This window comes from Schistocerca gregaria, chromosome 1 (genome assembly GCF_023897955.1).
Source record: "Schistocerca gregaria isolate iqSchGreg1 chromosome 1, iqSchGreg1.2, whole genome shotgun sequence".
NCBI classification, from domain to species: domain Eukaryota; kingdom Metazoa; phylum Arthropoda; class Insecta; order Orthoptera; family Acrididae; genus Schistocerca; species Schistocerca gregaria.
The window spans coordinates 627334898-627349438 of NC_064920.1; the positions used below are offsets into that span (position 1 = coordinate 627334898).

The window sequence follows — 14541 nt, forward strand, 5'->3', positions numbered from 1 at the left end:
ATGGCCAGTGCACTATTGTTTAACTTTCAATAAGCCTCACTTATAGTTTGCAAGCAAACATCAGCATCCTGCTACAATATTTTACTGTTGAACATCTATGAGCAATAAAAACCTAATCCCACATTTCACAGTCTTTCAAATAAATTGAACAGAGACTGCCATTGCTTTAACAAATGGCCTATTGGCATACCACTTATTTAACCAAAACAGGTTCCTTGTCTGAAACTCAGCCATGGTCTGACTTATCTCAGAATCAAAAATCAAGCCCTTATATATCAGCAAAATAATAAGCACTGAAACTACACACTGTATGATGTTTAATTTACAGAAATTATAATTAAAACTTAACTCATTAAATTAATGGAATACATCAAAAAATTTGTTCCTTTTAATAGTTTCTACTACTACAAGGTTTAGGCTGAATTATTTGTTTAAATGATGAAATTAACAGATATAGTTATGCAAAAAATGCTCTGGACGAAACTGGTAATTACTTTGGAATTAATTAAGAGCTGCCTTTGCTAATATGTTTTTGAATATAGCCAAATAAATACTTTAATAATACTATTATTTATTCCTCCAAATTTTTATAATTATTATAGAATTTATATTTGTTTATAAGTCAACAATAGAAATTAGGTTACGAAACAATTGCTGATTTCAGCCTATGACAAAAAATGCTAACTAGGCATAGTCAAAATAAATTAGAAAATCAATTACATGCATAAAACTAAGCACAAAATTAGACCTGGTTTTATATTCTTTAAAGCTCAGGGCCAACCTTTCTCTTTTATGAAAATGCAGATCATACATATGTGAATGGTAACTAGTGGAGAAAGAAATGAACTTAAGGAGGCAGATGGCAAAACAAGAGGGGAAGTAAAAAATTTCCCAGATTGCTTAATCTCAATAGGGGCAGGAATTCCAGTGTCAACAGATGAACCATAATAAAAAATCCACACAGCCCCAATTAACGTAACTGTAAAACTGATGGAATAACTTTTAGCTACATCCTGGAACACTGGTTTTTTACACACCCTAGCTCGTGATAGTAACCTGAGAGACAAGAGATCATCAACAATCAAGGTGACAAAAAGGAGACATGAAAATAGTTTTGGAATGGCATTCACAATCGACAGAGAGGCAATTGTGTTACATATCACTCCAGAAGAATGGCGCGTAATCTTACATTTACTTTTCCAACGAATGATACGTGTGAACAATAAAACAACATAATAAATTATTAAATAGGTGAGTGTACTTGCTGCATGAATTTGTAATTTATTTTCATCTGGTGAATGCTTGTCTTCAGGGTGGGCTGGCGATCACAGTAACATCACAAGAAGACGTACGTGCAGCAACACAATACTGACATTCTGTGTATCACCAGCCCATATTGGAGAAGTGAGTCATCGCAGGTTACATACTGTGTTAAAACAATGACTACATAGACTTTGGAAGACATATCGAGATTGTATTGTAATTATTAGTCTGTGCTGTCAATCAGATCTGTCAAGTTAACACACCTAATTCTGATTTTGAACCTTGAGGTTGTAATAATGCCCTCAGTTCTATTATGAAGATGAAAGATTTTGTAATCGGAAGATTCTTGTATTGAAATGGAAGAATATATTTGCACAAATATAGGGTATCCCAGGAGTAATGGTCAATATTCAGGGATATGACACCAATGATCATTAGAAGCAAAATTGCCTAGAAAACATGAGCTCTAAAATGCATATCTTACAAGCTATGAGCACTTTTTCAGTAGAAGAGATGTGTTCCACAGTAGTGATGGTATGTCCGCAATATGCTTATTAAGCTACAGTTAGGAAAGCTATAAATTACCAAATTTACAATTAAAAAACTCCCTGCAGTTGAAGAAAATATATTTTTCTGTACAAGTTCATCAGAGGACACTTGTCAAAATTGACACAGATACAAAAAATGACATTTGTCTATCCAGGAATGAGCCCATTAGCTACATCTTTCTTATCTACACTCTGTCATTCCTGTTTTGTATTAAAGAGATCAGTAGTGGTACAGGTATAACCTGGTGAAGCTTCCATGATATGTGGGCAATGAAGAGGTAAGTCATCAATGAAGCTTTATTCCAATATTTTCCTATAAATAAATTCTATTGACTGAACATACTCAGTTCAGAAGCAGCAAATTTGCAAAACTTTTGAAAACTAATATTGCACTGCAATATGTAGGCATCTAATATCTGTATTTGGATAAGGAAATTTATTAAACTAGTTGAGGCACTGAGAATCATATGGGCCCAAAACACAGAAATGCCATTTTGAGAAAAATAAATGCTTGTAAAAGTCAAATTTATAGACAAACCACCAGACTCATGGGTCCAAACTGTTTTTTTTATCAGGTCTAAATATCCTACACTTCCTATGAAAAAGTAATATACTCAGTTTATTATAAAATGTTAATTAATATTTAAGATTATATTTATTATTATTGTTAACCCACAATATTTCCATATACAGGCTGGTGACAATAATGTTGTAAAGTTTATAATTAATAGGCAATTAGAATCAGAAAATTCTCCATGAGAAATGATCTCAAAAATTACTAATAAAGAACAGGTACTAAATACACCACACACATACTTATGACCTATTCGAACACTTCACAGTCCTCGTTATAATCATTTTCATTACGTACATTCTGTGGCTTCAGTTACAGATAAAACTGCCTCAGATTATGAGGTATAACTACTGCATACTTGATGTGTACATTAAATTATGTTATCTGACCAGTGCAGAGCAACAAAATTATTCTTTGTGGTTTGTACCCTTACAGAAATGAATATTTGACAAATTAGTTAGACAGCTTTTTGTGAATGTTCATATTCAAAATGTGGGGCTACAGCTGTAGCTAATTCACCACAAGATCAGGTGATTCATACATACTACAATCTCAAAATCAATGGTGATGTGCTTGAGGCCCCTATGGTTCTCACCATCTCATTTAATCCAAATTGGGTTCTTGTCTGCTACCCTACACTGCTCTGTACCATTGAGATTTCTTCCAAATCAATCAATATATTGTAAACCTGTTTCAGAAACGGAAAACACTGATAAACATCCAGCCTCCAACAGATGCCAACCGCATGGTGACAACTTGTCAAATAAGCTATGGGAAAGGTATGTGAGCAATCATAATGAAGGATTATAGGGTGTAAATAAATGCACTGAAGCACATAAGAAACTGGTACAGGCATGCATATTCAAATATTGAGGTCGGAAATGCATATATATGACAACGCAGTTGTTAGGTCAGTTATTGCTACTACAATGGCAGGCTATCAAGATTTAAGTGAGTTTGAATGTGGTGTTACAGTCAGCACATGAGTGATGAGACACAGCATCTTTGAGATAGCAAGGTAGTGGAGATTTTTCCATACGATCATTTCACGGGCGTACTGTGAATATCAGGAATCCAATAAAACCTCAAATCTCTGACATCACTGTGCCCTGAAAAGATCCTGTGAGAATGGGACCAACAATGACTGATGTGAATTGTTTAAGTGACAGAAGTATGACCCTGCTCCAGATATCAATGCTGTGGTGTCAACAAGTGTCAGCATGCAAACCAGTCAATGAAATATCATCAATATGGGCTTTTGGAGCTGAAGGCCAACTCACGTGCCCTTGATGACTGCATGACACAAAGCTTTGTGTCTCACCTGGGTCCATCTACATTGACATTGGACTGTTGATGACTGAAAACATGTTGCCTATTCGGATGAGTCTCATTTCAAACTGTATCGAGCAGATGTATATGTACAGGTATGAAGACAACCTCATGAATCAATGGACCCTGCTTGTCAGCAGGGGATTGTTCAAGCTGGTGGAGATTCTGTAATGGTGTGAGGCATGTGATATGGGACACCTGATATGTGTAGATACAAGTCTGACAGGTGACACATACATAAGCATCCTCTCTGATAACCTGCATCCATTCATGTCCATTGTGCATTACGATGGACTTGGGAAATTCCAGCAGGACAATGCGACACCCCACACATCCAGAATTGCTACAGAGTGGTTCCAGGAACAGTCTTCTGAGTTTAAACACTCCCGCTGGCCCCCAAACTCCCGAGACATGAACACTATTGAGTATATCTGGAATACCTGCAATGTACTGTTCAGAAGAAATCTCCACCCCTTCATACTCTTACAGTTTTATGGACAGCTCTGCAGGATTCATGGTGTCAGTTTCCTCCAGCAATACTTTAGACATTAGTCGAGTTGATGCCTTGTCATGTTGCGGCATTTCTGCATGCTCGTGGGGAACCTATACAAAATTAGTCAGGTGCACCAGTTCTTTGACTCTTCAGTGTAAAATACACTCCTGGAAATGGAAAAAAGAACACATTCACACCAGTGTGTCAGACCCACCATACTTGCTCTGGACACTGCGAGAGGGCTGTACAAGCAATGATCACACGCACAGCACAGCGGACACAACAGGAACCGCGGTGTTGGCCGTCGAATAGCGCTAGCTGCGCAGCATTTGTGCACTGCCACCGTCAGTGTCAGCCAGTTTGCCGTGGCATACGGAGCTCCATCGCAGTCTTTAACACTGGTAGCATGCCGCGACAGTGTGGACGTGAACCGTATGTGCAGTTGACGGACTTTGAGCGAGGGCGTATAGTGGGTATGCGGAAGGCCGGGTGGACGTACTGCCGAATTGCTCAACACGTGGGGCGTGAGGTCACCACAGTACATCGATGTTGTCGCCAGTGGTCAGCGGAAGGTGCACGTGCCCATCGACCTGGGACCGGACCGCAGCGACGCACGGATGCACGCCAAGACCGTAGGATCCTACGCAGTGCCATAGGGGACCGCACCGCCACTTCCTAGCAAATTAGGGACACTGTTGCTCCTGGGGTATCGGCGAGGACCATTCGCAACCGTCTCCATGAAGCTGGGCTACGGTCCCGCACACCGTTAGGCCATCTTCCGCTCACGCTGCAACATCGTGTAGCCCGCCTCCAGTGGTGTGGCGACAGGCGTGAATGGAGGGACGAATGGAGACGTGTCGTCTTCAGCGATGAGAGTCGCTTCTGCCTTGGTGCCAATGATGGTCGTATGCGTGTTTGGCGCCGTGCAGGTGAGCGCCACAATCAGGACTGCATACAACCGAGGCACACAGGGCCAACACCCGGCATCATGGTGTGGGGAGCGATCTCCTACACTGGCCGTACACCTCTGGTGATCATCGAGGGGACACTGAATAGTGCACGGTACATCCAAACCGTCATCGAACCCATCGTTCTACCATTCCTAGACCGGCAAGGGAACTTGCTGTTCCAACAGGACAATGCACGTCCGCATGTATCCCGTGCCACCCAACATGCTCTAGAAGGTGTAAGTCAACTACCCTGGCCAGCAAGATCTCCGGATCTGTCCCCCATTGAGCATGTTTGGGACTGGATGAAGCGCCATCTCACGCGGTCTGCACGTCCAGCACGAACACTGGTCCAACTGAGGCGCCAGGTGGAAATGGCATGGCAAGCCGTTCCACAGGACTACATCCAGCATCTCTACGATCGTCTCCATGGGAGAATAGCAGCCTGCATTGCTGCGAAAGATGGATATACACTGTACTAGTGCCGACATTGTGCATGCTCTCTTGCCTGTGTCTATGTGCCTGTGGTTCTGTCAGTATGATCATGTGATGTATCTGACCCCAGGAATGTGTCAATAAAGTATCCCCTTCCTGGGACAATGAATTCACGGTGTTCTTATTTCAATTTCCAGGAGTGTACCATCAAATCAATAGACTTTTAAAATTCTGCTGACAGTGTCTAATAACTGATATTGCAAGAAATCCTAAAGTAAACCATGTACAATAGCTGTTCAAAAATTCTATACAAGTCACGTGCTTTTATACACAGTCCTTTGGCTCATCACTACATTATTTATGAACCATATTTCTGTTTACAGTGGTGTATGTCTGTTTTATTTTATTTATTTATTTGTCTACATAAATCTCTTTTTCAGGACATGTATCATACATACGATATTGGACAGAAAACCCTTTTATCTATTGGTTTTTCAAACATCAAACATACACTATTTAAATTTTTATAACAAATTGGATCTAAACAGTTAATAACTACAATTTTTTTTAAAATTACTGTATATTTATCACTTATTTCTACAATTAAAGATACAAATTACATCTTTTCTTACATAAGATACTGTGAGATTGAATAGTAGCAGTTTTTCAGAAGGTAGGCTGTCACAGACTTTTCAAAGCTCTACAGTTCAGGAAAAGATTTTATATGTCTTGGTAATCTGTTATATAGTTTTGTTCCTGCATGATATAAACATTTTTGGCATAATGTGGTGTTATCAATGACTAACATGTGTGTCACTGTCTGACCTGGTACTGTAATCAGGGACGCTTTTGTTTTGAGAAGAAAGGTTCTCTTTTCTCAGTATACGTTTTTGATATACATGACTACTTCTGGTATATAAATGTAGGGAAGGAGTAAGGTATTTAAAGAAAGGTTTGCATGGTTTTGTGATGCTCACTTGTTTCATTATCTTTATAATTGCCTTTTGTTTCCTGAAAAATATTATGGCCTAGTGTACATTTCCCCAGAAAATGATACCATACTTCAATACTGAATGTACACGAGCAAAGTATACAGCCCTCACTATTTCTGCACTAGTACTGTTGCAAATAATTCTTACTACATAGCTCATTTTTGCTAGTTTTGAATTTAGGGACGTGATGTGAATGCTCCATTTAAGATTTTCATGGATATGAATCCCAATAAATATAGTTTCAGTGACAGCACTAATGTTTTGGTTATCCATACATTTTACAGGTTGTGCTCCATTTTTATTTTGATCTGTTTGGAAATTCATGAGTACTGTTCTTTGGGGATTAACTATTAGCCTGTTTCTGGTAAACCACATTTTTGTGTCAGGAGATAAACCAAGTTGTAAATGAAGTACGAGCACGCAGCAGCCTTGTCTTAAAAGACAGTCCCACAGAGCATGACTGTACACCTCCTTTTTTTAGAGAAAACAACATTACTGACAAAGGAAAGTTAGAAACCACATTAAGTGGAAACTGCAGCAGTCTAATTCATTCAGATAATTGTGAAACCCTAGATCATGTAGCGAAAATAAATGAATACAGAAGGTTCTGTGAAAGTATAATACCATTATGTAACAGTGACAGTTTCCTCCTCCTTCATATAAATGTACAATCTCTTATGTGTAAAATCAATGAATTACAATACTGGCTTGATAAAATCAACGGCAGTGTTCTATGCATCAATGAACACTGGATGAAAGACACTGAAATAGACTTGTGTGTTCCTCTTGGATATTCGCTAGTTACAAGCTACTGCAGAAAAAGTATTACACATGTTGGGATCGCAATATATGTCAAAAGTGACCTTCAATTGCATTACTCAGTTATAGACCTTAGTAGAATATGCCTTGAAGCTACAGCAGAAGTAGCCGGTGTGGTAATGCATGAACAGAAAACTGTAATTGTCTCAATCTATCGAATCCCAGGCTCTGATGAGATAGTATTTATAGAAAAAATTAATACTTTTATATTGTTGTTGTCAAAATATAAACATCATAGAATTGTAATTGTAGGTGATATTAACATAGATATAAGGGCAAAGAGAAAAAATGTAATTCGTATGATTAACACTCTGAAGTCATTAAACTATTACTGTCTCAATGAAAAACCCACTAGACTGAACGCATGCCTTGATAACATAATTAGCAATGTACAAAGAGACTCCATACAATGTGATGTGATAGAATTAGGAATATCAGATCATGCAGGGCTGTGGCTTCAAATAGAAAAGTCAGCCTTCAGTTCTACAGAGAGAGAAGTGACATATAGAATTCTAGGTGAATCCAATGTAAACAAAATGATAAACCAGTTAAAAGAAATGGATTGGACTCATATAATGGATAACAAGAAAACAATTAATAAATGTTTTTCCATTTTCCTGGCAGAGATCAAGCATATAGTAGAAATGACATGCCCCTTGGTAACCAAAAGGTACCAGAGTAATATTACTCGTAAGCAACAAAATATTAACAAGTGGTATACCCCACAACTTAACAAACTCAGAATACTACTGATGATTATGAAAGACAAATCTCATAACAGTGATAGGGACAAGGGAAATTACACTAAAATGAGAAACCTTTACAGATTAGAAATAAAAAATTATAAGTGCTGTGCAAATGATGAATATATTTTAAATTCTAAAAATAAATGTAAAGCTGCCTGGACTGTCATTAAAAGGGAAATAAATAATACCAATAAAGAAAGGAGTATCCCTACTGACTGCAATATTCTCAATGAATATTTTGTAAATAGCATCTCCACCCCACCCATCAATTCTGCCTCTGATGCAGAAGCATTGCTCACTTGCGCAAAACAGACAAGAAGTGAGAAGTTCACTTGGACCTGAATCACATTAAATGGTATTCATAAGTCAATAAACAAATTAAGTAATTCCAAAACAGAAGATTATTATGGACTCAGTAATCTCATCATTAAATGTATAGCAAAAGAAATTGAAATGCTACTTCTCTCACTATCAAACAGAGTACTTGATGAAGGAATATTTCCCGACTGTGTTAAGCTCACAGTTACATTGCCTGTGTATAAAAAAGGTGAAAGAAACCTCCCAAATAACTACAGACCCATTTCAATAGTGCCAATCATATCCAAGTTAGTAGAAAATTGTGTGCATAAGCAGATATACAGGTATTTTGAAACCAACAAAATTTTAAATGAACAACAGTTTGGCTTCAGGTCACACATATCAACTGTAAAAGCAGTAGAAGCTTTGGTAAGCAATGTTTATGAAGGGTATGAAAAAAAGAGTATCAATGTCTGGAACACTTATTGACCTAAGTAAAGCTTTTGACTCAGTGTCACATGACATACTCATCAAAAAGTTAAAATACTATGGCATTGAAGATGACACACTCCGACTAGTCAGATCTTATTTAAGCAATAGGTTACAACTTGTATATGCAAATAAGCAGAGGTCAGAAATACTCCCTATAGAAAGAGTAATACCCCAAGGCTCTGTTCTTGGACCTTTTCCATTCATTGTCTATGTTAATGACTTCTCGAATTACATGCCGTGTAAGAACATACTATATGTTGATGATATGACATTAATAAGTACAGGAGAGAACTTACAGAGTGTACTGGATAAAAATAGAGAAATGATGCAAATGGCTAATTACTGTTGTCAGGCTAACCAGCTGTGCATAAATCAAACAAAAACAGAAGAAATAATATTTCATCTCAAAGTAACTAAAAATGAAAACAAAACAGTGAAATTACTTGGACTAATCATAGACCAAAAGCTCTCATGGGGAGGACACACCAATTATCTATGTAGTAAACTAGCATGAGTACTTTTCTTATTGCACAAATTAAGAAACAGTGCGAGCAAGCAATTGCCATTCCTCTCATACTATGCTTTTTTTCATTCCCAACTGCAATATGGAATATTGCTTTGGGGTAACTCCCCAGGGGCTGAATGTATTTTCAGATGGCAGAAGAAAGCAATCAGGTGCATGGAGGGGTTAGCACCCAGAGAGTCCTGCAGAAATTATTTTAAATCTCTTGGCGTAATGACAGTGCCAAGCATGTACATATATAACTGTCTAATATATGTCAGAGAAAATCTGAAAAAATTGAACATAAGATGTGATGTGCATGCACACATTACAAGAAACAGTCACCTGCTGGACTTGCCTTCCACAAGACTTGCTGTAGTCCATAATAACTATAAGTATTTAAGCATAAAATTTTTAAATAAGTTACCATGCTCAGCCCGTACAGTACCACTAAATAAATATAAGAATACTTTGCAAACCTGGCTAAAAAACAACGAATTCTATACAGTTGAAGAATTCTTAGAAACTAACCATCAAAATATATATTTTACCTAAGTTATGAAGCAAATGTTGTGATACTATATAAGCTAGTTGTTTACTGTGATTCTTTTCTTATGTGTGTATTTAATTACTGTATAAAACATTGTTGTACAATGAAGAAAAGGTCTTTAGTTCCTTTTCTCCCCTTTCTGTAACTATTTGAATATCGTACTGAAACTAAAACTTTGATGAAGCCAATTGTATGAAAAATACTGAAAGGCCAATAAAAATATTCTATTCTATTCTACACTTCTTTTGTAATATCTTTTGCAGGATGCACTAATATTTTCTCCTTTATTTCCTTCAGTCAATAGACAGGTGTCATCTGCAAACAGTACTGGTTCAGAATCCGTAATGTGTGATGGGAAATCATTAATGTATACCAAAAATAAAAGAAAGGGACCTAAAACAGAGCCCTGTGGAACACCTGGACTTAGTCTACATGGTTCTGAAAGGTGTACCTGGAGTTGACTTCCTACCACGTACTTAATTTCAGATACCTGAGAGCGGTATTCCAAATAGGATTTAATCCACTGATTTGGCGCACCTAAAGTTTTTGTTAGGCTCAAGAATAAACTCGAGATTTTTCTGTGGTTGCCCACTGTATTTAAGACATGGTTTATCAGTTTGAAAGTAGCTGTTTCAGTGGATCGCTGTGATCTGAAGCCATGCTGACATCCAGAAATAATATTAGTCTTGTTGAAGAACATAGTTAGTTGTGAAAGGAACACTTTCTCAATAATTTTTGAAAACCCCGACAGTAGTTACGTATACATTGCTGATCAGCTTTTTTATATAGCAGTATTACTTTTGCCATTTTCAGTCACTGTTGGAAGACATCGCATAATAAGGATTAACTGCATATTTCTAATAAAGGAGAGAGAGTGTGTCTTGCTGTTATTTTTATTGTATAATCTGGAGTATCATCAATACCAGTTTGAATAAGTACTCTTCAGTGAATTAATGGTATTTAGGAGCTCTGTTGGGCTTATTAGACTGAGGAACATGGATATATTATTTATTGCAAGAGATGAAAGCTCTTTCAATGTTGCTTAAGGTGAACTACCAAATTTTTGGCTCACTAATTTTATAGAAACAGGTGCATAGTAAGAACTGAAGCTGTTTGCAACTGCCCTAGGGTCAGTGACATTCTAGCCATCATGTGATATCACAGCATTTTTGTGAGTTGTCTTCTTCCCATAAAATCCTGCATCGCTTTCCACATGGACTTAGTTTTATTGGATGACTTCATAATATATTTATCATTTTCCTTAATTTTTGCCTCTTTTTATGACACATTCCAAAACTAGATTTATTTTTTTTAAATAACTAAGAAATTCTGGACTGCTGTAAGTTTTTGACTCAAGAAAAAGTTCCTGCTTCCTTTTACAAAATAGTCTAATACCTAATGTAACCCAGTTTTTGGACTCTATCTGTGCTTCTGAAAATCACTTTCCTTTGCAGAAAAGCTATGTCAAAGTTATGCTTGAAAATGTTCAAAAAATTTTCCACATTTTCATTGGTAATAGTGGTATGACATACTTCTTTCCAAGATTATTTGCTGATTATATACTGGAAGTATTCAATATTTTTCTGACATTAACTCCTTTTACGGATAATATTTTGTACACTCGTCGAAATGTGATTTACAGGTATGGTTAGTAATTGCAGTCCATAGTTAAACATACCTGATGAAGGTGAGTGACACAAGTTTTTGTTACATGTTTTGGAGAGCTGACAGCCAGACAAAATATTTTAGGCTTTCATAAGTTTAAGAACTTCTCCATGTGAGGGCTATAGCTCAGGAAGTCAGTATTAAAATCTCCACACAGTACTACTGTTTTCCCAGTTGTCTTGAGTTTGCCTAAGGCAAGGTTGAGTTGTTTGAAGAAAACACTTACATTGCTAACAAGAGATCTATACACACACAAAATAATAGTTTTTTCAGACATTTACTCAACAGCTGAGATTTCAAAGTCTCTTTCACAACCTAATTTGCGAACAGATGCTGTACTCTTATAATCTACATTTTCTTTTACATGTATACAAGATCCGCCATGTTTTTATTCCATTCTACAAAAGCAGTTTGCAGGGTTAAAATGCAATATTTTTAAGTATTGATTTTGTAACCAGTGCTCATAAAAACATAAAACTGGAACATCTTTCTATTCACTATTAGGAGTATATTTATTTCATCATCTTTGTTTGTTAATGACTGTAGATTCTGTGTACAATCTTCAATGTGTATTTGCAATTTAGTTCTCCATCACATTTTTTTGTGAAACAATTACTTCTTTAAAAACTGTTTTTCGCCCTTTTGTAGAACATTTCATCCTTCTGTATGACCCATTTGTCTAAATTACTTTGGTCTGTTTCTATACTATGCCTATTGTGACTCAAATTTGCTAAACGGCAGATTTCTTCAACCAAAAATTGTTTCCCACTGTGATTTAAATGAAGACCATGGCTGGTATGCATGGATCTTACATTTATTAAGTTCACATACAGAAAGTTTTTGCATACTTCATCTGTCTCTTTGTTCACTCTTCCTATTAATTTATTTACACATGATCAAAGAGGTAGGCCGTGTCTGTGTGGTTGATTTACAACAGCTACATTTGTGTTGGCTAATTTGGGTGGCACACTTTCAACAACAGTGTTGAGTTCACTACCTTTATCTCTGGCAACATAATTTGCACCTGCATGAATTACGACAGTCTGCATCAATGTTTTCAGCACTGTTTTTGTCACTTCTGCAGTGCCAGATCATGGTTTGACAATGACCTGGACACTTGCTTTAGTTTTGTATCTGCCACCTTTTCTGCTATCTGGCACTCATGATTATGAGCACAAATTATGATGCAACATGCTCAAAAAGTTTACAGAGTATAGCTGTTGTTGTTGTTGTTTGTAATTATAATCTGGACTCTCATATTTCTGATGTTATAGCTATTTGATACACTTACTTTTATATTTCCAAGTTTTGTGCTGGCTTCCACTGTTGTTCTTCATTTGTTTCTATATTTATTTGAGGTTGAGTCGATGCTCTGTTTGTTGAGTTTAACAACCAAGATTTGGTAGCTATTTTTACAATAATACTACAGTCCTTTTAAGTTCATTGATTTCACTGGTTTTTTTTTTTTTTTTTTAATGACACGAAGAAAGTCATTGCAATGTTTACATATGGATGTCACTGAATTTACATTTGCCATAGTTTTTTCACTATATTTTCATCTTGTAATGATTTCATTTGCATTTTTTGCTTTAACTTCACAGCAGGAACATTTTCCAGGTTTAACCACGATACTTCTTTAGCAGAGAACACAGCTGGATTATAATTAATGTTAAAGTTTCAAAACGCTGTGGAAATAACACCATTGGTCAGAATGACATCAAATTACAATGGAATATTATTTGCAAAGGGGGATATCATATGGCAGAAGGAGAAAAATAGTGTGAAAATTGATCAGTAGATGTACATGTCACTATACATAAATGAAAACACTTGTCATGTGCACTGCACATTGAAGTTGGTATACACACTCTGTGTACATGGCTTTTCCTTCTTTCACATTTGCGATGTTCACCATGACAGTCTCAATGCAGGATTATGTTCTGCTTGTCTGCTTGGAAAATTTTAGTGCAAGAATGAAGACTGTGCACTCATCATTCTGCAGATGTTCCAGACACTGAAGGGTTTGAAAAAAAGGTCCAATGACTGCCATGGGTCTGGAGAAAATGATTAAGAAATATGAAAATACGGGTTCTTTTGGTATGCAACCTGCTACAGGGGTGAAATGAACTGATTCGACGTCAGTGGAAGCAGTGGCCACAGCAATGTAGGCAGAGACAAGTGGTGGTGTGCAAACACATAGCGCACAGAGAATTGCACGAACATTGGACATACCCGCGAACATAGTGCATAAAATCCTATGAAACATCCTTCTTTGCTATCATTCAAAATTACCCCTGTGCACAATTTGCTTCCTCTTGGCCTGCCAGTAAGAGAGACCTTTGCTTTAGAATTCTGTGCTCGCATGGAAGTGGACAATGATTGACCGTGGAAGATTTTGTGGACACATGAAATCCACTTCTATCTGACAGGATATATCAATACACAAAATGGTCAAAAATGGGCAATGTAAAATCCTCATGCAAATCAACCAGTACCACTTCATCCTGAAAAGGTCACTGTGTGGTGCTGGTTTATAGCATCTTTTATCATAGGGCGATATTTTTTCGAAGACACAGGTGTTTCCGGTCCTGTTACCTGTACCATCGCTGGTAAGTGCTATGAGTGTCTTTAGCGCAACCACATCATTCCAATTCTCCAACAGCATGGATATGTGGATGGGCTCATTATTATACAAGATGGCACACCTCTGAACATTGCAAATCCAGTTAAGTAGCTACTTAAGTGCCATTTCAGAAATGCTAGAATTATCAGTCACAATTTCGCTACTGCCTGGCTATCCCAATCACTTGATTTTAATCTGTGTGACTTCTGGCAGTGGGGCTGTCTGAAAGATGGTGTGCTCAGTGTTCCGATTGTAAACTTAGCTCC

At 37.1% G+C, this 14541-nt stretch overlaps 1 protein-coding gene across 1 annotated transcript in view; it reads left to right on the forward strand.

Moving 5' to 3' along the window:
* The window catches only part of LOC126359728 (uncharacterized), a 230326-nt gene that overhangs the window by 61227 nt on the left and 154558 nt on the right, over window positions 1–14541 (forward strand). The window contains exon 4 of the mRNA XM_050007654.1: window positions 3083–3164. Within this exon, the coding sequence (XP_049863611.1) occupies window positions 3083–3164 (82 nt within the window). The remainder of the gene's footprint in view (window positions 1–3082; window positions 3165–14541) is intronic.